Here is a 27630-nt window from a genome sequence, read left to right on the forward strand (position 1 = left end):
GCCTTCAGTCAGAAGGTGGAAAGGAAGTAGTGAATTCAAAATATTAACTAAAATAGCTCTGAAAGTGGAAATAAAAAAAAATGGGATGTGGGGGGAATTTGGTTCCTCCTTTTATGGTATAGTTAGGGTTGAGAGTTGCCCTTAAGAGAAACAGAATGTGATTTTCTCTGCTTTTAATGCTTATGGACAACCATAAATGTGTAATATATCCTCTACCTTCTAACTCCTTGACTTATGTGGCGGATTTAGAAGTTGTAAGAGGGCACTGGATGACTGAGATGCTAACGGAGCAGTAAAGGAAGAGAGGGCTTTTGCTGAGAACAGCTAAACTAATTCTTTCCATCAGTCTTCACTGCAGAGGAATGTGGGGGGATCCTCACACCTGAGCCATTCTTTTTACCTGAAAGATCTGAAGAACTGTCCCAGATTCAAGTGGCAATAGAGGATGTTATGGAATAAATTGATAAATTAAATAGTCATAAATCACCAGGACTAGAAGGTATTCTCCCAAGGATTCTGAAGGAACTCAGATATGAAATTTCAGAACTACTGACTGTGGTATGTAACCTATTGCTTAAATCGGCCTCTGTACTAGATGACTGGAGGTAGCTGAATGTAATTCTAATTTTTTTCACACACCCCTCTCCCCCAAAAGGCCTCCAGAGGTGATCCTGGCAATTACAGGCCAGTAAGCCTATCTTCAGTGCCACACAAATTGGTTGAAACTATAATAAAAAACAAATTTATCAGACACATAGATAAACACAATATGATGGGGAAGGGTCAACATGGCTTTTGTAAAAGGAAATCATGTCTCACCAATCTATTAAAATTCTCTGAGGATATCAGCAAGCATGTGGACAAGGATGATCCATGATATAGTGTAGTTGGCCTTTCAGAAAGCATTCTTGTCCACATGCTTGACACAGTCCCTCACAAAAGGCTCTTAGGCAAACTGAGGAGTCATGGGATAAGAGGGAATGTCCTCTCCTGGATCAGTAGTTTATTAAAAGATTAGAAACAAAGGGTAGGAATAGTCAGTTTCCCCACTGGAGAGAGGTAAATAGTGGGATCCCCAAGGATTTGTACTGGAACCTGTTTCTGTTCAACATAATCATAAATGCTCTTGAAAAGGAGGTGAACAGTGTTGTGGTAAAATTTTCAGATGATACAAGATAGGTAAGTCCAAAGCTGACCAAAAGCTGAAGAGTTACAAAGAGTTACTATACTGGGGGCAACAAAATGGCAGATGAAATTCAGTGTTGATAAGTGTAAAGTAATGCACAATGGAAAAAATAATCCCAACTACATATAAAAATTGATGGGTCTAGATTAGCTGTTACCACTAAAGAAAGAGGTCCTGGAGTCACTGTGGATAGTTCTTTGGAAACATGCTCAATGTGCAAGGCAGTCAAAAAAGCTAACAATGTTGGGAACCATTAAGAAAAAGAGAGAGCTAATAAGACAGACAATATAATGCCACTATATAAATCTATGGTATGCCCACACCTTGAATGCTGCGTGCAGGTCTGGTCACCCTATCTCAGAAAAGGTGTATTAAAACTGGAAGAGGTACAGAGAAGAGTAAAAAAAAAAAAAAGTGATTAAGGGTATGGAACAATTTCCATTTGAGAAGACATGAACAGTCTGTCTTTTTAAGCTTACAATAGAGACAACTAATGGGGAATATAATAGAGGTCCATAAATCCATGAGTGTGTGAAGAGGAAAGTGTTGTTTTCACCCTTCATATGACATAAGAACTAGAGGTCAAACGATAAAATTAATAGGCAGCAGGTTTAAAACAAAAATAAGTAACTCCTTCACACAATGCAGTCAACCCATTGGATATTGTGATGTATAACTGGGTTCAAAAAAGAATTTGATAAGTTCATGGAACACAGATCCATTCATGCCTGTCAGCCAAGATGATCAGGGAGGCAACCCCATGCTCTGTGTGTCCCTAAACCTCCCAACTGCTGGAAGCTGGGGCTGGACAACAGGATAACTCTACATTGCCCTGTTCTGTTCAGTCCCTCTGAAGGATCTGGCACTGGCCATTGTCAGAAGACAGGATGCTGGTCTAGATGGACCATTGATCTGACCCAGTATGGCTATTCTTATGCATTCTTACTCTTCTTAATAGAATTTTTGGTTAATAAATTTCATAAATGTTTCATATACAAATATGAGACATGTTTTTCTTCAGTCTAAACTTATTTCCCTTATCTTTTTCCCTCTTTGTTTTTAATTTGTTCCCCATTGCTCATTGATTCATTCTCTGTCTCGGGAATCTGCCTTTCATTCTGGGAAGGTAGGGTTTGGTGCTCTGCTGTGAAGCAGGAGCATGTTTTCTACAGATGGGTCTTCCAAAATACTTAAACGCAGCTGGCAAACATCAGAATCTGGTTAACATTGCTTTTTGTTTGTTTGGGTTTTCATTTAGCGGGAGGAAGCCCTGCTTGCTCATTTAACAAATGTTCCTACTGCATCAGCAGTTGATTTTAGTGCGGATTCATGTGGCATAAGAATGTAAAGTTAATTACATTAAGGCAATGTTCACATTATTCTCGCTTTCCTGTTTCAGGTTTTTAGCCCGTTCCTTGGTAAAGATGGCAGCCAATAATGCAGTATTGAACAGACTGGAGCAAAAGGGTGCAGAGGCGGATCAAGTCATTGAATACCTCAAACAGCAAGTTGCTCTTCTAAAAGAGAAAGCTAGTAAGAAAGCAATGTCTTAAAGCAAATTTACTAATCAGGAATGAAAGGGAAGGAATGAGAAAGTGCTGTGAAGTTATATTTTTTCTATTCTGGAAGCGATAAAAGGGGATGGCTTCAATGACACAAACAGATTGTGGAAGCCCTGGAGGATAGAAGTGAATTATTCCAAGGAGGGACATGACTCAACACACTTCCATCATTGTGTGTTGCTGTATAGGATTCTCTGAAGCTGTCAGCAAGCTCTCTGCCTGACTCTTCGATGTAAATGTTAGATCACTTTCTGACAACGGAATACTCCATATTGGTAAATATATGCCCCAGCTTGTTTCCAGAAACCAGGATTTATATGATTTGGGTGTGTCCTCAGTAGTCTAATATTTAGCCATATATTCTGTGTATTTTCATGAAACAACTCCATTTCCATTTTTTAGTCTGTCATAGTTACTACAGGGCTTTTCATTCTCAACAGAGCGATACTTTTATACACATTCATTTCAAAGGATGAAGGTGCTCCATCAAGAATATCTACTACTATTTTCAAGCTTTAATCTTAATAGGTTTTTTTTTCCATTTCTCTTCTTTCTACACTGTATTTGGAAACGGCATTTTTTAGTCTTGTATAAGCATTTTCTGCTTATGAGCCAAACCATTCTTTTCATTCATGGCTTTGATAAATTTAGCGAACACTTGACAGCTGTCAAAAATTTACTTCTATTGTATTGATAATGAAATAGTCTCATTCATCTCTTAAATCTTTCCCAAAACTTAGTGTCTAGTCATAGAATCATAGAATATCAGGGTTGGAAGGGACCTCAGGAGATCATCTAATCCAACCCTCTGCTCAAAGCAGGACCAGTCCCCAACTAAATCATCCCAGCCAAAGCTTTGTCAAGCCTGACCTTAAAAACTTCAAAGGAAGGAGATTCCACCACCTCCCTAGGTAACGCATTCCAGTGCTTCACCACCCTCCTAGTGAAAAAGTTTTTCCTAATCAGTATCAGAGGGCCAAAGACTCCTCTTTTGCCTTGTCTTCTTTACAAAGCAAAGTCTTAATACATACCTCCATAATTTTTAATACATTTTTAAGATATATCAACTTCAGTGCTGCCCTTCATAGTTCATTGTACACTGTCCTGATACTTATCATAGAAGAAATATCACTCCATAGATGGGAATCTTTTCTCTTACATTCATTCATCACCGTCTGTTTTGTTAACCAAAAAAAATTAGATATGTGTGCATAGGCATTATTGCAGCACATTGGTTTAAGTTAGTCTGTCATAATCCTGTATATGACATTCCCAGAATTTCTGCTTTGGTAGATGGACTGACATTTCTTCCTGAATGCCTCACCACCCGCTGAAACATAACATGCCCAAAACTCAACTTCTTATCTTTCCTCCCAAGTCCTGCCCTCTCTTCCATTCTCTGTCATTCTGTACAGTAGCATAATTCTCCCTAGCACTCAGGTCCATAAAGTGAGGGCTGTCTTTGACTTCTTTCCTCTCCTACTTACTGCAGTCAGATCATATTAAATCCTGCCTCTTTTTTCTCTATTACACTTCACTTCAAAAATCCATGCCACTAAAACTTTTCCCAAGTTCTTATCAGATCACGTCTCGATTACCATAACCACTTCATCAACCCTCACACATACATTTCCAGTCCATACAAAATACAGCTACTTAATTCATCTTCCTTACCCATGTCTCTGACAGTGTCACCTCCCCACTTGCTTTGAATCTCTCCACTGGCTCCCTGCTTTCCAGTATTAAATTCAAATTTCTTGGTCTCTTTAATTATTCACTCTTGTCTCTTATTGCATCGTCCTCTTCCCTTTCCTCCTCCTCTCCCCCAACCCTCATTCTCCTCCTACTGCCCGGTCTCCACTCTATAAGTAAAGAGAAAAATGGGCAGTCAAGACTCTCTTAAAACATTTTTCATGTTTTCTTCTGTCACTCCTTTTGCATGGGATGCCACCCTGAACTGTTTTGCTAGTTGTCATCTTCAGAACCCTCCTCACTTCTGCTATGACACCTACCAAAAATCAGACAACTCATAATGATTGCTCGGTTGTAAGAAAAAATTCAGTAACCCCAAAACAGAATTTCAAATACTTAATTGTATGTTCTGAATCATTTAATTGCATGAATTTACTGTTACCCATGTCCTCATTCTCTCCTTGTTTGTCATGCTTACTCTTGTCGTCTTTTCCTTACTATATTTTTGCAGGGTCCCAAACCTGATTGGGGCCTTTAGGCCCTACCACAATCCAAATAGAAATATTGTGTTTGCCACCTTTTTGATAGTATTATAGTTTAGAATTCAGACTGCTAACATTTTTAATGAATGCATGTGGACCTTACATCTTCTGAATTCCTAAAGAGTTCCTCTTGGCATGTAATTTAAATGTTTTGCTTATAAATTTAAAGTGATCACACTTTTCAACACACATTCTGCATAGCCCAAAGGTAATGCCACAACATCTTATACTGAAACATTTTGTCATCTTTCTTATACCCCCAGCTTTTTTCTTTAGTCAGAAACAAGGGGGCTCTAAAGATTAAAACGTTGAGCCATTATTGCCAGTCTTTTTTTCCCTCAAAACAATTTATAACCATATCAGCATTGTTTCAGTTAGTTAAACAAAATTACAAGATACATTTTTAAAATACAAAGAATGAATCAAATACCATTCGCTCTCAAGTTTAATCCCAATGTTACCCCACATCAACCATTCAACAAAATAGAAAGTATTATTAAAAGCTAGTGCCAAATTTAATCTGTGAATCAAGTCCATTTGTATTTATTTATTATCTTTTCTATTATGCTAATTTATGTAATATCTTGAATGCCTCACAATTATTAAAAAGAATAGAATAAGTCTCTCAGCATCACCGTTTCAGAATAGAGAAATGGAGGCACAGAGTTGAGTGACTTGCTGAAGGTCACCCAGGAAGCCTGTGGGCACACTGGGAATAGAACCTTTTTTCCATTGTTTAAATAAGACTGTCCTTACTTTCACAGCAGGCAACCTCATTGTACATTCTGTATTTAGTTTGCCAACTTCAGTGGGGTTTTTTATTGTATATCAGGACAGAAATCTGGGTGTTTACAAATATAGGTTATTTTGTTGAACCTCATATAGTTGACTACAAAGTTATAGATTCAGTTTGCTGCCACCGGAGGAATTTGAGAGGGGAACAAAAAGTAGCTTGATTATGATTTAGATGTAAATCCATTAGGAAGGCATGAAAGTTGATATTTGAGAAACCACTGTCAATGTTCATTAACATGTGTGATCTCTTCTAATGATAACTTTGAATTATTTTTAAAATATTTCCTTTATTTGCTTTTAATATGTAACAGTTTTAACTATTTTTGTTCAGATAAGTGACATTCAGCACTTAGCAAATGGATGCGTAATGACTGGAGCCTGTAGTTTCTAATGTAAATTGTGTCAACTCTAGTCCTGCAGGCATCTCTCCGAGAAGAGAAGAAGCTTCGTGTAGAAAATGCTAAACTGAAGAAAGAAATTGAGGGACTGAAACAGGAGCTGATCCAAGCAGAAATTCAGAATGGAGGTGAGAGAGAAAGGAAGAAGAACTATATCTTCACATGTGTGGGCATAGATCCTGTCACCATCTTTGACTGCTGTTTTGATCACTTGTTTAATACTTCCTGATTCATATTCTTGTAGTCACACCCATGGCATATTTTTTGGCTGCTTTGGTGACACTTTGGAATACCATACCTCTTGGTGGTTAACCACCTCTGTAATTTAAGTTCTCTTGTAAGTTGCAGAAGTGACAATTACATATGAAAAGTTTAGTTATGGTTGGGACCGTGCCTTTCTAAATGTCTGTACAGTGCCTGGCATAATAGGGACCTAAATTTGACTGAGGTTTCTGGGTGCTCTTACAATACACTGGAAGATGTTTGGTGACGAATGCGTTTGAAACTCTGTGTACCTCATTTAGGTACCTCATCTGGAACTGAGCTCCTTTGAAGACCTAGCCACAGTTGAGGGTACTGAGCACTCTGGGAAAGCTGCGCCTAAATGACTTACCAAGGTGGTCCAAGGATTTTGTGGTGGAACTGAGATTAGAACATAGCTTTTCTGAGTCTCAGCCCTGTGGCTTAACAACAAAGACTTTGTTATACCACTGTTCCTCCTCTGTCATTGTCCCACAGTCTGGGTCTATCTTTTTAAGCCTGGGGCTGATATAGTCCTCACCCTTATTATGCAATTTTACTTTTGAGAGAAAAGGAACAAAAAGAGGAAGCTGCAGTGTTCCAAATACAGCATGAGGGTTTCATTTTCTGCAAACAAATGTTCTTGAAGAATATATCAAAAAACAAAACAAAAAAAAAACATTTTTAGTCTATTTGTTTCACACTTCTAGTACTGGAAACCAGATAAGACAATATCCAGTGAAGCATGATCTTACTGCTTCCCATTACTGACTTGTTCAGGTGTTAAATCAGCATGTGCAGTCTTCAAAAGAACCACCACTTCATAAATGCAGAGGTTCAACCTCCTCCTTTCACATGACTTAATCCCTTTAATATGCTAGACTATCCATGAGTCTGTTTTTTTCCCCCAGTGGCCGAGAACCTGCAATAGTTCACCTTAGTATTCTTTTCAGATGTGGGATAAGCAGGTATGGGTAAGAGGTGTCTACTGATATTTCACAGAAGTATTTTACAGAAAAATATTCCCTATTACACATAAGGGACAAGCCTCTATGTATACAAAGTTTTCAGGTTGCAATTGTAGTGTATAAAAAGGATAGAGAATTAATATCCTGTTTAACAAATGTTTTGGATAGACTTTACTTCTTCATTTAGGCAATTTATGTGGATGGAGAGCAGAACTAAATGTAAGGCCTTTTTCTACTGAACAGAAGAATGTTTTATGAGTCTATTATGTATTCACACTACAAGGAACATATAAACCAGCATATGGAATGAGGCATCTTTTAAGAATGGGAGGAACAAGAAGCCTTTCCTGAACTGGTGACCAAAGGGCAAGTTTAACTGTTGGCTGCTTAGCCTGACAACAGTCCAAAGCAGAATAATGGAAAAGCTGATATGGGATCCAGATGATAAAGAATTAAAGGATATTTATGCTAGGCTTGGATATATAAACAGGGAGTAGTAGGTTAAAGTAGGAAGATGATTTTACATCTGTATATGACATTGGTGAGACCAGTATTGGAATACTACATGCTTTTCAAAATGTGGACACCAGAACTGTAAGTTGAAAAACTGGAGTTCATGCAGACAAGAGCCACAAAAATGATTTGAGGTCTGGAAAAAAGGCCTTACAGTAAAAGACTTAAAGAGATCAATCTGTTCATTTTATTGAAAAGAAGATTGAGAAGTGACTTGATTACATTGCATAAGAGCCTTCATGGGGATAAAATACTGAGTACTAAAGGATTCTTTCTCTTTACAGAGGAAGGCATAACAAGAACCAATATCTGGAAGTTTAAGCCAGACATATTTAAAGAAATAAGGCACAATTTTTTAAGTGTGGATGATTAACCACTTGGAACTAATACCAGGGGAAGTGGTGAATTCTCCATCTCCTGATGTCTTCCAATCAAGACTGGATGCCTTTTTTAAAGTTTATGCATTAGCCCAGGGGTGGCCAACCTTTGGCTCCGGAGCCACATGCGGCTCTTCAGAAGTTAACATGCGGCTCCTTGTCTAGGCACCGACTCCGGGGCTGGAGCTACAGGCGCCAACTGCTGGGGGGTGCTCACAGCTCAACTCTGGCTCTGCCCCAGGCCCTGCCCCCACTCCACCTCTTCCCTGAGCCTGCAGTGCCTTCGCTCCTACCCTTTGTCCCCCACCCCCACACTCCCGAGCCTCCTGCATGCCAGGAAACAGCTAATTGGGAGCTGCGGGGAGGGAGGAGGAGGCGGTGCTGATCGGCTGGGCTGCCGGTGGGCTAGAGTCGCTGGGAGCAGGGTAGGGGAGCTGATGGGGGGCTGCTGACGTATTACTGTGGCTCTTTGGCAATGTATGTTGGTAGATTCTGGCTCCTTCTCAGACTCAGGTTGGCCACCCCTGCTTTAGCAAAACACAAGATATTGGGCTCAGTACATGGGTAACTGGGTGAACTTTAATGTCCTGTGATATACAGGAGATCTGACTAGACAACCTAATGGTCTCTCTTGGCTTAGAGTCTATGAATCTAAGGAACTGATCAACAGAATGGCTTGTGATGTCTTCTCCAAGTAAAGACCAAGGGATCTTTAACCCTTTCCTTTCATCTTGGAAGCGCATGAATAGTTCATGTGCTTCCATTACCTTTTTGTGGAATGTGCAGTGAGTACTTAGAGGACCTGTCATAAATATAAAGGGAAGGGTAAACCCCTTTGAAATCCCTCCTGGCCAGGGGAAAGCTCCTCTCACCTGTAAAGGGTTAAGAAGCTAAAGGTAACCTCGCTGGCACGTGACCAAAATGACCAATGAGGAGACAAGATACTTTCAAAAGCTGGGAGAAGGGAGAGAAACAAAGGGTCTGTGTGTCTGCCAAGCTCTGCGATACAACCGCATTTGCTCCAACCCCTCAGACAGAGACAAACACCTACAAGATCTCTGTCAAGCTTTCTTACAACTACAGTACCCACCTGCGGAAGTAAAGAAACAGATTGATAGAGCCAGAAGAGTTCCCAGAAGTTACCTACTACAGGACAGGCCTAACAAAGAAAATAACAGAATGCCACTAGCCGTCACCTTCAGCCCCCAACTAAAACCCCTCCAACGCATTATTAAGGATCTACAACCTATCCTAAAGGATGACCCAACACTCTCACAAATCTTGGGAGACAGGCCAGTCCTTGCCTACAGACAGCCCCGCAACCTGAAGCAAATACTCACCAACAACCACATACCACACAACAGAACCACTAACCCAGGAACTTATCCTTGCAACAAAGCCCGTTGCCAACTGTGCCCACATATCTATTCAGGGGACACCATCACAGGGCCTAATAACATCAGTCACACTATCAGAGGCTCGTTCACCTGCACATCCACCAATGTGATATATGCCATCATGTGCCAGGAATGCCCCTCTGCCATGTACATTGGTCAAACTGGACAGTCTCTACGTAAAAGAATAAATGGACACAAATCAGATGTCAAGAATTATAACATTCATAAACCAGTCGGAGAACACTTCAATCTCTCTGGTCACGCAATCACAGACATGAAGGTCGCTATCTTAAAACAAAAAAACTTCAAATCCAGACTCCAGCGAGAAACTGCTGAATTGGAATTCATTTGCAAATTGGATACTATTAATTTAGGCTTAAATAGAGACTGGGAGTGGCTAAGTCATTATGCAAGGTAGCCTATTTCCCCTTGTTTTTTCCTGCCCCCTCCCGCCCCCAGACGTTCTGGTTTAACTTGGATTTAAACTTGGAGAGTGGTCAGTTTGGATGAGCTTTTGCCAGCAGGAGAGTGAGTTTGTGTGTGTGTGTGTGTCCCTGGGGAAAAAAAAAAAAGCGGGGTGGGGGGGTGAGAAGGCCCACCTTGATTACCATGCACATTGTAGGGAGAGTGGTCACTTTGGATGAGCTATTACCAGCAGGAGAGTGAGTTTGTGTGTGTGTTTTTTGGAGGGGGGTGAGGGGGTGAGAGAACCTGGATTTATGCAGGAAATGGCCCACCTTGATTATCATACACATTGTGTAGAGAGTTGTCACTTTGGATGGGCTATTACCAGCAGGAGAGTGAATTTGTGTGTGGGGGGGTGGAGGGTGAGAAAACCTGGATTTGTGCTGGAAATGGCCCAACTTGATGATCACTTTAGATAAGCTATTACCAGCAGGACAGTGGGGTGGGAGGAGGTATTGTTTCATATTCTCTGTGTGTATATAAAGTCTGCTGCAGTTTCCACGATATGCATCCGATGAAGTGAGCTGTAGCTCACGAAAGCTCATGCTCAAATAAATTGGTTAGTCTCTAAGGTGCCACAAGTACTCCTTTTCTTTTTGTCTATATGCTGGGTTTCTGCCGGGGATAGACCAGGAATGGAGTCTTAGAACTTTTAGTAAGTAATCTAGCTAGGTATGTGTTAGATTATGATTTCTTTAAATGGCTGAGAAAAGAATTGTGCTGAATAGAATAACTATTTCTGTCTGTGTATCTTTTTTGTAACTTAAGGTTTTGCCTAGAGGGGTTCTCTATGTTTTTGAATCTAATTACCCTGTAAGATATCTACCATCCTGATTTTACAGGGGGGATTTCTTTATTTCTATTTACTTCTATTTTTATTAAAAGTCTTCTTGTAAGAAACTGAATGCTTTTTCATTGTTCTCAGATCCAAGGGTTTGGGTCTGTGGTCACCTATGCAAATTGGTGAGGCTTTTTATCCAACATTTCCCAGGAAAGCGGGGGGTGCAAGTGTTGGGAGGATTGTTCATTGTTCTTAAGATCCAAGGGTCTGGGTCTGTAGTCACCTAGGCAAATTGGTGAGGCTTTTTACCAAACCTTGCCCAGGAAGTGGGATGCAAGGTTTTGGGAAGTATTTTGGGGGGAAAGACGCGTCCAAACAGCTCTTCCCCAGTAACCAGTATTAGTTTGGTGGTGGTAGCGGTCAATCCAAGGACAACGGGTGGAATATTTTGTACCTTGGGGAAGTTTTGACCTAAGCTGGTAAAGATAAACTTAGGAGGTTTTTCATGCAGGTCCCCACATCTGTACCCTAGAGTTCAGAGTGGGGGAGGAACCTTGACAGGACCACCTGCTGTTACGTGTGAAAATAACATCTCATTTACTATTGATGTTTGTAGGATGAAGTACCCCTGTCTCATTGTCTGGATAACAGGCTTACAAATTGTAGTGGTCCTGTGATGAAAGCAGCTTTAATTTGTTGGCTGTCAGCATATTTCACTTTGCCAAACAAATATTGCAAGTAACCAATCTGAGAATAACTTATCAGAAAGGTTAAGATTCTGTCATGGTATTTTTAGTAAAAATTAGGGTCGGGTCTCAGACAATCAACAAAAATTCATGGACCCCCACAATCTGTCCCTGACTTTTACTAAAACTTTTACTATCCTGCGGGGGAAGGGCAACAAACAGCGCGCTGTCTGGGGCTGACTGCCCCGACTCAATCCCAGCTGCCGTTCGGGTGGGCCCCCAGGGGTGGGCTGCCAGCCCCTGCAGCAGTGGCTAACTGCTGCTGCTCTAGCCCCAGAGGGATGACCTAACCCCAGCCACTGCTTCAGTTCTTGAGCCGCAGCTGACAGCTGCTCCAGCCCTGCCCTACAAGAAGTCAGAGAGGTCCTGCAGAGTCACAGAATCTGTGACCTCCGTGACAGAATCATATCCTACTTATCAGCAAGTGTTGCTAATATGAAACTAATATTGCTAAGATTTGAAAGAAAACTGTACTGTACTTTATTCATGACCACATATCTTACTACTGCTGTAGTTACCACGCACTTCCTGTAACACATGCTTCAAATAAGTTTAATTATCCTCTGCTTTACAATATGCAAAATTTTCTGCACAACATACTTCATTATTATAACAGTGGGTCATCTCATTTTATGCCACCATTCCCTCCATTTGTGGCCTGTCTTAAGGTACAAATCACTGCCTGTCTAAAAGATAAAAGGTTTCCAGAGATAGTCAGTGCTTGTTTCTCAAAATTAACAATCGAATATAAACTATGGTTGCATTTAAATAAAGCAATGTTTATATGGGAGGGGGAGAACAGAATAAAGGTTTTTCTTAATTCTTGTCTAAGAAAGGCTGCTCAAACCTCATTAGAACAGCTGAGATGTCTTAGTTGCAAAGGCCAAAATTTGGTAACAGTAACTTTACATATCACATTACGTGTGATCTCCTTTCATTTTTTCTGTCTCCCCAGTTAAATTTTTCTTCTTCTCAGACTCTCTCCTGTATCTCCAACATACATCCTTTGGGGCTTGTTAGAAGTTTCTTCTTCCAGCTCTCCGTCACTGGGTGCTCTTCCTACATAGAAACCTCTAGTCTGTTTCCTCAAAGTGTAATAACAAATGTATGTGGTTAAAAATATGACTTACCGAATATATTATTTATTTATTAAGCACAGTGCAACCAGTGCTGTACAAAACACAAAATAAAGACAGCCCTTGCCTAAGAAGATTACCTTCTAAAAAACAGACATGGAGAGGATTGGACATGTTAGTCTTCATGTAACATTTGGGAATGTCTTAAATTGTCACATTGGTACTTACCACATATCTGTGGAGAAATGTTTTTGATGCCCCAGAACGATTTTTTTTTAGTTGACTGAAACAATGATTGTTTAAATTCTCTCTTAGGCTCACAGTCCTGTACTCACTTAAACCCCAAGATCATGTCTTTATCTCTCCAGTTCTCCCCCACCTCAAAAATGGTTTCTGGGTTCACATTTTTTCTGTATGTAAAAAAGTGTTTTTGCAATCTCAATCAATCATGTATCATTTTAGCAAAAAAAACCAACCCTGTGATGGTAATAGTCTCCATTATATTTTGCCTCCTACAACTTTTATATTCTTCATAACAACATTTTAAAATTATAATTATGCTATAACTGCTTTTCAAATTATTTTTGTCTCCTGGTGATTTAAGCCTCGATTCTCTAAAGATTTACATTTGTGCTTAATTTTATGCACATGAGTAGCCTCATTAAAGCTAATGGAAGTAGTCACATACATAAAGTTGAGCATAGGCATAAATTTTTGCCGGGGCCTTTGCTTCTCATTTTCTCTTTGAGTATGTGTTTACACAAAGTTGTGTTTTGCTTTTAAGAGTATACTTAAACCTCAGATTAAATGGAGATGGGGGAGGGAAGGAACAGGTAGGCATAGGATTGATGGACTCACCTCTCTTGCTTTTTCTTTTTCTTGTGTATTTTTAAAGTTATCCATTTTCTTTGAGGAAAAAATATTAGGTTTCCCAATATAAAAACAATAATACAGCTATTTAATCAGAATAAATTTTGTTGTAGGTTTGTATGGTGTGTGAGGTCTGCTTAGTAAAGTGACATAGTTGGATATTTGAAATATTGTTTATTTTATTTTCTGAAGCACTCATTTCCTATGTTGTTTTCCTTTAAATTTTCTTTGTATTTCAGATAAAATGCCCTGATTTCAATTATAGTTTTAAGGAACTTAAATAGCATTTTAACTTCCATCATGTTTAATTTTAGTGAAACATATCCCAGTTCCATCCAGTGGAACCATTTCTACAGCTTCATTTTCGGAAGACTTACCACAGCCTATACCTGTCACATCCTATCCTTCTGGTCCCAAAGACCAAATTAAAGGTGGAAGTGAAGAAAAGAAAAAAAAGGAGAAAGCAGAAAAAAAAGGTATTTCCATTTTTTGAATCCCTTAGGCATCTACAACAGTTAGTTTGCAGACTTGCTGTTTAGATTTTTATTGGAGAGGATAGAAAAGAGCAATCAATAGAGCTACAGTAGGAAAAGTCATACACATTAACTCTTAAACTCCTGGAGAAAGGAAGTATTTACAACTAATGAAAAAAAATAATCAAATAGGTTTGGGGCACTTAAATTTTAAGTTGGATATTGGGCAGATTTGTGTCAGTGTGGCTGAACTGTAGGTTGTCTTCCCTTTCAAAATAATAAATAAAATGCTGAAATTTTGAGGTAGTTGTGTGCAACACAGCACATGAAATTAAATAACTCTGAGGTTCATAGTTCAATTTTGATTCTACCATTGATACCATGCAAGCAACAGCCCATAAACTAGCTTAGAGAATTTACTTAATAAAAAGTAGTAATGTGATATAACATGAAAGGGTAGAACCCAATGTAGTTTGACTGTTTCTTCTGCTTCTTTTCGGAAAACTCTCTTAGCGAATGAGCTTCAACATCCTATTTAAATTCATCCCTATCAACACTAGTGGTATTATTGTTTGGGTAGGGGGGAGTACATTGAAATCAGCTAGGCAAATAACATTCCTGGAAATTAACACCGTGTGTTGGGACTTTAAATATTATACCCAAATATATTTGACTCAATTTGATATTTATTAGCTGCCTGTAGTAACCTTCATGTAAGAGTATTTAATGAAGATAATAATTTAAGAAAGAGGAAAAAATATAATTATAAAATACTGATTACATTTCCACAAAGGTCTGTTTAGCAACTCAGTGCATGATTAGGAAGGGTCAGTTTATGAATAGTACAATTCACTATTGATGGAAATGAATTTATTTCTGGACCTTCTTCAGAATTTGGACATCCCTATGGCAGTAAAGGGACCGAAAGGTGGGTATAATCATTTTCCTTGTCTTCAGTATGCAACCACTTTTGTCGCAGACTAGGATATCACTGGGATTCATAAAATTTGAAGCAGAGACCAGATGGCATCTCTAAAGCAATAAAGTGATGCACAATTTAGATCATCTTTTGCTGGGATCTAGTGATTACGGGTTTAATAAAGAATTGGTTTGTAAAAGTAAACATATATTTAACTTTTGTATCACTTTTTCCCCCCTTGTCTTGGTCAGCTGTTTAACAGTATGACAGTAATTTGGAAGGGAAGAAATTTAATTTGATTATCTTTGAAACATACTATTGTAATATCTTAAGAGACAAGGGATATATCTAGGGGCTTATGTATCACTGTGATGGGCATTTACTCAACTTGCAAACCAGCTAGTGTGCAGCATCACGCCATCAAAATGTGTGACAAATGACTGAAATATGTAACACCTGTTTGCTTCTCCCACGATTCTCAATTTTTCTCCCAAGTTGTTCCCCTCTTTGTTTTTTCTCTGTTTGCTCCCATGTTCCCCTTTGCCTCCTCGCTTGCAAACCTCTTGTCTTCTGTGGGTCTGTGGCTTGCGGTGGTGGTAACAACAGCTCTGGGCTGAATATGGTAGCATCAGCAGGAGGCTCGCATCTGCTTCCTGGAAAAACAGAAAAGGAGTGAGTGTGGCCTGTGCACATGTATATACAGAGATATGCACAGAACCTCTTCTTCCTTTTTTCCTGCTGACAAGCACTACTCTGGCTGTGGCCAAGGGCGACCTGAGAAGATGGAAATGTGGGACAGGGAACCAGAATTGGCTCCAAAGTTCATTGTACTGTGAAATGCAACAGTTCAGAGGTCAGGTGATGAGTATGATGTAAATACATAGGATGTGGGAGGCAACGCTGTCATGTCGTCATAATTTGTTGGAAATTATTCTATGTGCTCTCTTATAATGAGCTACTAAATAACCTTATTTACAGTTACTTTTTTGGTGGGCAGAAGGTGGTCATGATTAGAACTCCCGATTCCAGTTCCTTACTCAGAAAGTTGTATGAATGTATATGTTTCTGAAGATGAGCTGTTGCCTAATGTATAACTATGTTCTTTTTTTATGTTATCTTTGAAAGTTGCCACTTTGTACAGGCACGGTCCAGTACTGGAACATTTATAAACCAAAATTTATAGACAGTTATTTACTGAAATTACCAGTGAAAAGAAAGATGCTTCACTGTCCCTTTTTTCCTTCCTGAAGATGATGTTTCATCTTTTGATTTTACATATCATGGTAGTAATGACAGGAAAGATCCAGCTTCTTTAGATGAAAAAATTAGCATCTGGAATACACATGTCTTAATTAAGATGCTACTCCCATGGATTGTAATTCAGTAAACCAAATGTGAACGTCTCATCTTCAAACCAGCATACGTGTTCTTATGTAGGAAATCATTTATTACAGCCCTGAGAGTTTACAAAATGGGAGTTGTTAATTTAAAAAAGAGAAGAATATCTGTATGAGTCCTAATATGAACCAATTCTTAAATCAATATGAGTAACAGCTATGAATCAATTGAAACTTAAGATGCCTTTTTGATAATTTCCCATCAAACACACACATTAATTCTTCCTTCTGAATATGACAAACATTTGGGCAGGTCAGCAATTCAGATTTTTTTAAGATAAAGGATGCAATACCTTAAACCAGCTTTCCAGCAATAATTTGATGAGAAGTGATTAAAATATCTTTGTATTGGTGCAAGAGAAATATCAATTTATTTTATCAATATACAACATTCTTGGAGGCTTTTTAAGGCCAAGAAGACTATAGGGATCTTGCATCACTTTTTTATTAGGTATCATACTTGGTGTCCATTTTGCTGGTGAATTACTAGTACTAAGTGTGCTGCTGCTGCTGTGACTGTTTGCAGATCATACATAACACTGTGTGTTTTCATACAAAATAGCCATATTTAAAATCAAGATGACTTTTAACTTAAAAAAGAAAATAAACAGTAGTTTTGTTCGTAATGTTAAGTTTTAATATTTATGGGAAATAGTTACCAGTGACTGTAGTTTAGGTCTAAGAATGACATGATTTGAAATAATGCGTGCAGGTAAGAAGTTACATCTTTCCTTTGTTTTCCTCTTTCAGAACACAGGTATCCAGTGGTGATACTAAATGAACTGAAGTACTGTACTTATACCTCACACTGAGATTGTAGTTTCTCTTGTCCATACAAATTGGTTTATATGTATAAATCTTAGGAAGTTATTACTGCATCTAATTAAACTCACTACTACAGGAGAGAAGAGGGAGAAGAAGCAGCAGCCGCCAGCAGCTGGGAGTGATGGCTCTAGACTGATGGATGTTTCTCGTCTGGACCTTCGTGTCGGTTGTATCATCACTGCAAAAAATCACCCTGATGCGGATTCTCTGTATGTCGAGGAGGTGGATGTTGGAGAAACAAACCCAAGAACTGTTGTTAGTGGCTTAGTGAAGCATGTGCCTCTTGAACAGGTACAAATGAAATTACTTTTACACAGTATTTGGCTGTGTAATGTATACTGTCTTAGTCCCAAAGAATGCTGGCTAATGCTAATTCTGTTCAAGTGACTCCTGGTTTATAGGAAAGACATGTTCTTCATCAGCGATCTTAATCTTTTATTTTGTTTATTAAAAATAATATTTTAACTATGGAAGGACAGATTTTAAACTAGATGACAAGCTGTACTTGTGCATCTGTAAATACTCTTTCTGTTACAAAGTTTCTCGCTTTTAAAGGAGGTCAGAGTCTCATTGAAAATTTTTGAAAGGAAATTTTGATATTTCACTCAGGCGGCCGGTGTAGGGTAATAATATAGATGGGCACGTAATGCTGTAAGTAAATGATTCAGGATTGATGGATCCCTTCCAACTCTTAACTTTTATGAATCTGTGATGATTATTTTTTTCCATATTTTTCACTTATTTTTATTCCTTATTTTGTTTAAATTATCATATCGGTGTTTAAAATGCAAATTTATTCTAAATATAAATGTGTTAATGAGATTAAAATTTCTAGATTCATATGTCTTATTTTGCTTCCATAAAATAATTTGTGTGTTTATAAGCAATTTTATTAGAAAAATGCTGACCTTTTTGATTTTTCAGATATTTTTATGTGATCACATAGACTTTTGGTCATATACTGATGTTTATTTTAGTCTTTGGATCTAAAGCTGCTTAATTATTATCATATGGTTCCTACTAGGGAGAGGTCCAAGCTTTAAAGCCTGTGTCCAAATCTGAACTTTTTTTAACCTTGAGGTGTTGTAGAGGGATAGTTTGAATTCCAGCTTCTGGATTTGTCTGTTATAGAGATATTGGTCACCAATTTCCCAACTTCACAAGATTTCCTGAGTGTTGGATCTGAGGTTTTGTCTTGGGCCATCGAAACTATATGCCAGACACACTGACATTTAAAATAATTAGATCTCTTTCCAGAACTCACTTTTTATATTAGAATTGGAACATCCAGCAAACACTTAAAAAAGGAATATTTTAAAGTTATTTAAAGTAAAAGCAAATTTTATGGTAATGCTCCCTGTCCGATAATTCTGTTTCTAATGTTGTAGTGAAGAAGTAATGTGTTTTTTAAAAGTCTACACAAAGATATTTTCAAATTCTTCTGTCACACCTGTAACATTCCAAGTTTCATTTAAGTGTAAGCTGCATAAACAGCACACATGTTTAAAAAGTGTGTGTTAGGCATCTTGTAGCCCTGAGATGTTAACTGGAATGAGAGCACATAAAACAATCATCTTCTTGTGTGTATCCAGAAAATGTTTAGTTTTGTTAAAGTCTTCATGCCCATTCTTTAAAGTTCCTCTGAATCATAATCACATGTGGTACAATATAAGAAAATAATATAATGAGAAACATTTGGAAAAGTAGAGTCTTAGCCAGTCAGAAAAGGATGCTAGTTTGACTTTACTGGAAACATTAATGGAAGAAAACCATCTGGATATTGAAGTTTACAAGTGTGTACATCCTTTTCTAACCTGTACCATTGTACCTAGAAACATTATTCATGAACTCTTCAGAATATAAATAATATTAAAGCTCTCTGGTCACTCACCACAGCCACTCAGGGGGTGTATGAAGAAGGTAATTCAAAACCCTTCCCCTTTCCATTTTGTTTCAATCTAAATTTGGCTATATGCATTTACAACATACTTCCATTTGTTTCTGCACTTCAGTGTTAAAGGCTATATACTGTCTGTCCCAGGATTGTTTTTGTAATCAGTCAAAACCAAGTATGAATAAAGAGCACAATACTATTGCAATGTCCCTTTTATTCTGTACATTGGTCTATCTCGACCAATGCAGCATTCAGGACCAGGCTAGCTCAGATATTTGCATTTCAAATATTTAAATAGAACCACTGACATTTTACATCATCATATGTTTCTGGAGATTTACTTTCATAACAATAGCTTAAAATATACAACTATCATCTGCAAAATGTACTGTATGTACCCAGTAGATATATAATATCAAGAATATATTTAAATTGTCTATTTTCCATTATTCCTTCTTGTTTTCAGGGATTTGTATCTTAATGCTAAGAAAAATTTCTTTTTGTTAAATTTTCTGACTAAATATTCAGAATTTTGCACATGTGTAAATTTTATTAAATTCAAAAGGAGTCGTGGTCTTGCTTTAAAAAGTTATGCATTAATATGCAGCAATCTCAATCTGAGAACAATTTTTTGTGGAATAGGGCGAATTTGAAGACATTTTTGTTTTGTTTAAAAAAGTTTTGCTTCAGTTTTATTCAACTTAAAAATTAATTTTTCTAGGGCAAAATAGTCTCTAATGGGGTCTGGTTGCAGTACTTACTCTCATTATTATTTATTAATTAAGAAAAACAGAAGTGTTTATTGTTTTAAATGACCAAGTTGGTGTGTGCAGTACATACAGCCATTTTCATTTGCTCAAAAAATTTCTATTATCTTTGGTATTTGGGCTGAATGGGAACATACGGCACAGCTGTAATCTGTATCCTGAAATTTAAATCACCCAAACATTTTTATATAATTACATATTTTATATAGTAACTTTAGTTTGTAGAAGTGGGTTTTTTTGTTTTGTTTTTTTTTTTTAAAAAGGAAATTCCTCTGCTAACAGCACTGTACTAAAGATGGCCTAAAGTTGTGACCCAAAACAACAAAAGCATGGCAAATGAGTAAAATATGTATTACCTAATATTTTGGCAAATCAAGGCTCAACCTTCGAGACTTTAGTATGGTACCCTGTTGTGTCTAGGTGCTGGAGGACAGCCTGGAATGTTTCATCCTTAATTGTCTGTTTCCTGGCTTTTATTGACTAATAGTCTAAAAAAAGTAGTCTAATAACCAAGTGGTTATTATTTCTGGTGTATTATTGTTGTTGTTAGCATAGTTATATGTATACAAACAATATTCAGTCTACTGTATATATACATATTACATGTATTAAGCTTTCTCCCTCATAATCAATCCTCTTTTTTCTATAATAAAATAACTCCCAAAACCTTAACTCAGTTTCCTTACAATTTTTTTTTAAATGAATATCTGTTCTTTTTTGTGCAGATGCAGAACCGGATGGTAGTATTACTCTGTAACCTGAAGCCTGCAAAGATGAGGGGAGTGGTATCTCAGGCAATGGTGATGTGTGCCAGCTCACCAGAGAAGGTGGAGATCCTTGCTCCCCCCAGTGGGGCTGTTCCTGGAGAAAGAATCACCTTTGAAGGTTTTCCTGGTAAGCAATATGTATTATTGGGGAAATGGGGAAAAATGCATAGCCAGGAACTTACATATAAGTGCCATAGTTGTCTCTCAGTTGGAGCTAATTATACAGTAAGTATTATAAATTGAGTTAAATTACAGACATTTGTAATGTTCATGTGAAGAATTCATATTTTTATAAGAATACTCTAGTATTCTTTGAATACATAGCATAAAGAAGGATTAAAATATCTCACTGAAAGCCAAACATTGGGGATTGTGGGAAAAATAATAGTTCTCATACCTAACACATAGTGCATTCTCATCCATAGCTCTCTTTATGAACGTGGTCATTTTCAATATTTCCATTTTGCAAATGGAGGCGTGGAGGTATAGACAGGCTAAGTGACTTGCCCAAGGTCACATAATAAGTCAGCACCAGACTTAGTAATAGAACCAAAGTTTCCTGACTCCAAATTCTATATCCTTCACCTCATAAACATATGCACAATGTTTTCTGGGAAACATCTATTTCTAAGGTGAATTTTGAAGAAAAGTTTTTAATATTGCGTTCTTCAAATAATCTTTGGCTCCAATAAACATATTGTATTTGGTTATGTTTTTACATTTTTTTAAATGTTTTTTTTAATTCTGAAAATGACAGTTTGCTATGATAGAATCAAACCTGGTCTTGCTAATTTGTATCCTGAGTGGGAGAAAGATACCTCCAGCCCCCAAGTAAAGTGTGTGTAGAGTTTGTGAAAGGTGCTGTACTGACATCCCAGTATGGTACAGTTATTATATTCTAGTTGCTCACAGATAAGCATCACACAGGTAATGGTACTGAGTGTTTCTCCACCCAAGTGTATCATCACAATTCTGTCAGACCCACCACCTGAGGATGAGAGGGATATTCAGTTTCCACTTCTTTTCTGAGCCTTCCTGTTGACTCTATCAACCAAGATGCCAATATATTGTTTGTGGTGGTGGTAGAGCTTATAACCTCTATGTCATGGGTTCAGCTTAACCCCAGACAGGCAGTGATGAGCTCCACAGTTCATTATCAGTTCCCGGAGCCATCCACTGTCAAGCACAAGTTGTCATCTTCTGAAAATGATCATCCAGATAGATGTGGTGTGTATGTGTCAATACGGTCTGATTCCTTCCTACAATACCTGTCGCTTAAAATTGCATTGCTATGTGTTGGAAATACTGTGCCATACTTGACGCACTACTTAAAAGGTAGGACACTCGGCTTATTGAATATTTATCTCCACAGCATACCTTTTATATAAATACTTCTTAATGTAATCTTCTGGTACTTACAAAAAAATTTTGGATGGCATATCACTGAGAAAGTGAAGTCTCTGCACTGGTGCTTTTCAGATAGATGAAATGTACATTTTATTAAGACTTAGCTGCTGTACCTTGTTGCTGTAATTCAGAGTGTATTACAAATAATATCCTGTTTAAAGAGGAAATAATTATTGGAGCATTTTTTTTCTTTTTTGGTTTTATATATTTAAAAGATAGCATTTTATTGCTGAAGAAAAATCAGATGCACTGTAGATTATGTACAATGTGAACTAAAATCCAGAAATCTCCAATAATAAAAATGACTTTTGTTTCCTTTACCTTATAGTATTGATCAACTGCACCCCAAATCTGCTGTTCAAGTGTTTTGTGTTTGAAGGGTGAAGAATTTCTAAAGAAAATGGTTACATGGCAGTCTCAAAATATAAACAGAGCTAGTCATTACAAATATATCATAAGAGATATGCACACATACTTACCATGAAAACTAGTTCATAACCTTAAACCAAATTAACTCATTAGTAAATGCCAAAACTGGAAAGAACACATAATTGCCCGATATTAGCCACTTTTTATTTGAAACCAAGGAAATCCCTGAGATGAAACATCTTAAGTCACATTATTTTTTTCAGATCTTGGATTCCTTTTGCTTTGACATTTTCCCAGTGTGGTTTAGCTGGCACTCTGCTGATTCATTCTGTTGGAAAATGTGCTATTTAATTATGTCAATCTATTTAACTGGCAGACTTGAAGAGTGCAAAACACTGAAATTATCTGCCTTCAAAAAAAAAAAAAAGCTGTTGTGAGAAACACATTGTTGTGAATAGAAAACATATATGTTTTCTTTATTACTCATTGTTTCCAAAAAATGTTCAAACTCCCTTATGCTAGTGGGTAGCACAAGCTGCAGAATAAGCTTTGCTAGTGGGAAAATCCTAGTGACAGGATCATGAGGATCAGCCTTCACTGCTCTTTCTCTTAAGCATATTTTATGCTGAGGTCAAACCCAAAAATCTGGTGTTCATGCATACTGGTATTCTATTGACACAGTCTCTTTCTCGAAAGCTGTATTATAAATTAAATGTAGTGTGATAGTTCTAAACCTTGGGCCTGCAGCCTGTGATAGAAGACTCTGTATGTTTTACAACAGCTTCCTTCTGATAGGAGCCATGTGTCTACAAAAGTAGTAAGGTACGGGAAGTGGAAAGTTGGAAGAACCCTGCCAACCCAGTTGTAAATGGTACCCCTTCATTGGCCTTACATCCTGCAACAATTTTTTTTGTCATTCACTATCATAAACATTTGTTTCGTAAAAGAATAATAGATTGAACCAAAATACAAAAGTAAAAATTTCTGGGGCACACGGAAGTGTGATTCATGTGACACTTTTTCTCCATTCCCAATCCACCCAAGTAGATGTTTTCCATCCCCAATGTTAAATTATAGAAATCCTGGTTCACATAGTATGAATCAGAATTGTAATTGGAAATACATTGGATGTTATGGCTGGTAATTTCTTTCACTATGGGCTACCTTGGAGCCTATCTCTAACTTTCAAAGAGATTTTAAAATCATATCCTTCTAAACTGCCCCTCCTACAGATTAACCTTAGTGAGAACGCAATCCTGCCAATGTCCTTTGTGAGCTGTGTGTTAGACCGTTCGCTATCTCTTAAGAACAGTGATCAAAACAGTAAACATTTAACCTGGAACTGTCCCACATTGTGTCTTCTTGCTAAAGCTACTTAAGTAGTGATTTTATTTTTTAAATCAGATGGGTGAAGAGTGTCTCCCTTGGGTTGACTCCTGCATTATCTTTATTACCCATTGTTTCCAAAAAAATTCAAATTCCCATATGCTTGTGTTAATCCTGCTGACAGCTTTGAGGGGTCAGCCTTGACTTGCTCTTTATCATGTCATATTTTATGCTGAGTCCAAACTCATAAATCAAAAATAAATGATCAGAAATAACATTTGAAAATGATCACAGAGCTATGGAGCTCTGTTACATTGCATCCCGTCTGTTCTTGCACACCAAGCCACCTGCCTAATGGGGCACTTCTGTAGCAAAACAGTTAGAATTACTTTTAAGGAAAGCTTCGATCCATCATTAGATTTCCAAAAGTCTTTTCATAGTGAGAATCAGCTATGTCCGCCTTTGTTATAAAATTGTTCCCAGGTGTTGGTGCATATTGATATTCTATTGACCTATTCTGTTTCACAAAAGCTGTATTATAAATTAAATGTTGTATGAAAGTTGTACTTTAGAACTAAACCTGTGGCCTGCAGTCTATGATAGAGTGTTTGTTATGCTTTACAACCAGTTCCTTCTGATATGAAGCCAGAGACATCTGGGGAGATTTGATGCTGCCGAATGAAGATTTTTACAACCATTTTTTCTTTAAATTGACTTCTGGAGATAAACATTTTAGCTACAAAATATGGCAACTATTCCCTAAAGCACCAATGGAAAAAATATTTTTTTTCAGAAAAACTGGTAGCTACGAGACAAAGCCAATAACTGTTTTTTGAGGATACACCACTCATTCTTAACAGCACAAAATAGACATTCTAGAATAGAACCAATCATTACATATGAAAACATACAAAACATAGATCAATAAATATGAGGAAAGGCTAGAGCAAGCCAACTTGATATAAAAGATATTCTTTTGCTAGTTATGAAGGAAACACTTCTAAGTGACAGTCAGTTTTTGGCAGGAATCAAGAGTATTTATAAATAGCAATAAGGTAATTGGTATAAAGCAGCACACAAGATGGAAGGAATCATGCATTCATACAGTATATAGACTAAAATTTTGAAGGATATTATCAATGTTTATTTTTAAGCTTTTCTTTTTTTATCAATTTTAAATTTTCAGTTTTTCAAAATTCTGTGTGTTAAGCTTTCAGATTTTGTCCATATAAATTTTCACAGTTGTGGGAGATTGAGGGATCAGACAGTAGGGGGAGTCAGATAGTAATTATTTAATGACAGTATATGTTAAGATTTAAAAAGTTTAAGCTTCATAACCATTAAAACACAAATTGTCAACATATCACATGTCCACAAAGTCTGTGTCTTCAAATCAAACTCAAGTCCTCAAGCAGCATTTTTCTTGCTTTGCCCACCTATAAATTTCAAACATCATCAATGGAAGTATTTTTCCTCAGTTTGTGTGTACTGTGAAATTGACATTTACCATTAAAAAGTCTAATCCTTCCAAGCCTAAGTGTAAATAATATATAGCGTGGAAGGTTCGTTTTGTTGTTTAAGAGTAAATAACTTGCAAGACTTCACATAAAATGTAAATGCAAAACAGATGTAATTTAGTACATTTCACTAGGTTCATTTTTAGGGATGAGGAAGTAGGACGGGGAGAGAGTGCTGATTTAATCACAGTAAAAACAAAAAAAAAACCTGTGAAACACACACAGACAGGCATGTGTATTATCCCCAGCCTTCTGCAGGGCACTGATCCTGCCTAACATGATGGAAGGTTTGTTCTGAAACATTAGGTCAGTAAGATTCAGTGAGGGCAAGTCTACACTACAAAATTAAGTTGACCTAAGTTATGTCAACATATAGCCACCACAGTAATTAAATCGCTTTTGAATGTCTGCACTACGCTCCTTGTGTTGACAGCATGCATCCTCACCAAGAGCGCTTGTACTGATTTAACTGTCAGTGTGGGGCAATGTGGGATGGCTTCTGAAAGGCAGCAACAATCAATGTAAGCAGTGCAGCATCTATACTGACGCTGCATCGGCCTAACTACATCCACCTAAGCACTACGCCGCTTGCAGAGGTAGAGTTATTAAGTCGGTGTAGTGGGTGAGTTACATAGGTGGGAGCTATGTTTTAGTGTAGATGTTAGAGTTAGGTTGACCTATGCTGCCTGAGACATAAGCTGCCCGAGAGCCTGACATTATCATACCAGCTTTTCTCCCCATTGTCTTTAGCCACCAAAGTTTTAATTTGCCAGAACACTGATGACTGTTGAACAGTCTTATCAGAGTTGTTTCTAATGGCCCATTGACTGAGACACTGTCCTAACTTTTGGGTCACATTGTTAGCAGTGGCTAAACAAATTACCAGATGTTGGAGGCTAATTATTCATTCTGTCATATATTTGTGCATACAGTTTTGACTGCCTCTTTTGTGCTAAAAAATTCAGTCAGGTTTAACAATTACTAGATTTTAATTTCTCAAGCAGTGAAGGGCTGGTCCTTTGAGTCCTCTGGTGCAGTGGCTCTCAACCTTTCCAGACTATTGTACCCATTACAGGAATCCGATTTGTCTTGCATTCTCCGAGTTTCACTTCACTTAAAAACTACTTGCTTACAAAATCAGGCATAAAAATACAAAAGTGTCACAGCACACTATTACTGAAAAATTGCGTACCTTCTCATGTTTACCATATAATTATAAAATAAATCAATTGGAATATAAATATTGTACTTACATTTCAGTGCATAGTATACATAGTCACTGTATGAAATTTTAGTTTATACTGACTTTGCTAGTGCTTTTTACGTAGCCTGTTATAAAACTAGGCAAATATCTAGATGAGTTGATGTACCCCTTGGAAGACCTCTGTGTATCTCTAGGGGTACACCTATGTGTCACTGCTCTGGTCGTTAGAAGATTGCATAAGGATAACCAAACACAATGTAAGCAATGTTCAATCTTTAATCATTCTAAATGAGTGCTGGGGATTATTCAGCGATTGGTTGCTTTGTCTTTATCAATGTGATAGTTGCTTGTACATGTGTGGCTGTTTCAGACATCAATTAATTCCTGATGGATTTTACAACTTTTAAGAAGGTTCCCTAACCCAGTGTCATCTTGCATCATTGATAAAATCAGCACTCAGTTCTTTGCTGTTTTAAATTCATTGTCTAATGGCAATAATTAGCAGCTGTTCAAAACTGTAATTTACACATAATGTATGTTCTGAACCTAAATTTTAAAGACTGTCATTAAAACCTAAAATGTGAATGTTACCAATTATTAGTCATTCAGATTTTTAACAAAAAAGACCCAAATTGATATAATTTATCTCCTTATGTATATCCAAGCAATGCAGTGATTTTGCAGATTTTTGGTACCCTTTTTCAAACCTCAACTGTTTTTAAAATGAAATATTTTGATTTTGGAAAGAAATTTATGTTGAGATATTGAAAAGCTGAGCAGGAGGTTTAAACTCATTTTCCATTAAAATTAATGGGAGATGTGTGTCTAAATCTCCTACTTAGCTTTTGTATACCAAAATCTCAAGGTTGGCTGAGCCACTGCTTTCTTAAAAGCAAAGCTAACCAAGCAGTTCAAAAATAGCAGTACCAGGAATATGGAACTCACATTATTTATTTCAAATTCATTTTAATTTCCAAGACTAGTTATAATAATTTTAAACACTGATAGATTTTAAGTGAGTAGTTTAAACCATGAACATTCAGTTTGAGTCACTGAAATTAAAATAGAAAGGACAGCTGGGTCTGATTTTAATTTGAAGACTGAAAGCTTATGTAGCAGCAGCGGCAACAACAAAAAAACAACCCCAAAGCAGATCC

The 27630-nt window shown here is 37.4% G+C and overlaps 2 protein-coding genes across 5 annotated transcripts in view; one reads left to right on the top strand and one right to left on the bottom strand.

Moving 5' to 3' along the window:
- AIMP1 (aminoacyl tRNA synthetase complex interacting multifunctional protein 1) overlaps positions 1-27630 on the top strand; it is a 64990-nt gene that overhangs the window by 33161 nt on the left and 4199 nt on the right. For both annotated transcript variants that reach the window (XM_084625512.1, XM_084625511.1), the window contains exons 2-6: positions 2586-2719; positions 6190-6303; positions 13923-14084; positions 17299-17513; positions 20609-20777. In XM_084625512.1, the coding sequence (XP_084481638.1) occupies positions 2611-2719; positions 6190-6303; positions 13923-14084; positions 17299-17513; positions 20609-20777 (769 nt within the window). In that variant the 5' untranslated portion in view covers positions 2586-2610. The remainder of the gene's footprint in view (positions 1-2585; positions 2720-6189; positions 6304-13922; positions 14085-17298; positions 17514-20608; positions 20778-27630) is intronic.
- Positions 12199-27630, bottom strand: part of GIMD1 (GIMAP family P-loop NTPase domain containing 1) — a 39916-nt gene continuing 24484 nt past the window's right edge. Inside the window, exons 3-4 of one of the 3 annotated variants that reach the window (XM_084625515.1) lie at positions 15561-15653; positions 12199-12721 (exon numbers count right to left, since the gene is read on the bottom strand). In XM_084625515.1, coding sequence (XP_084481641.1) covers positions 12635-12721; positions 15561-15653 — 180 coding nt within the window. In that variant the 3' untranslated portion in view covers positions 12199-12634. Of the gene's footprint in view, positions 12748-14091; positions 15654-27630 lie in introns of those variants that run through there. The other 2 variants (XM_084625516.1, XM_084625513.1) reach the window with 2 other exon arrangements.

The sequence above is a fragment of the Lepidochelys olivacea genome, assembly GCF_965140295.1.
Source record: "Lepidochelys olivacea isolate rLepOli2 genome assembly, chromosome: 4".
Taxonomy (NCBI): Eukaryota; Metazoa; Chordata; order Testudines; family Cheloniidae; genus Lepidochelys; species Lepidochelys olivacea.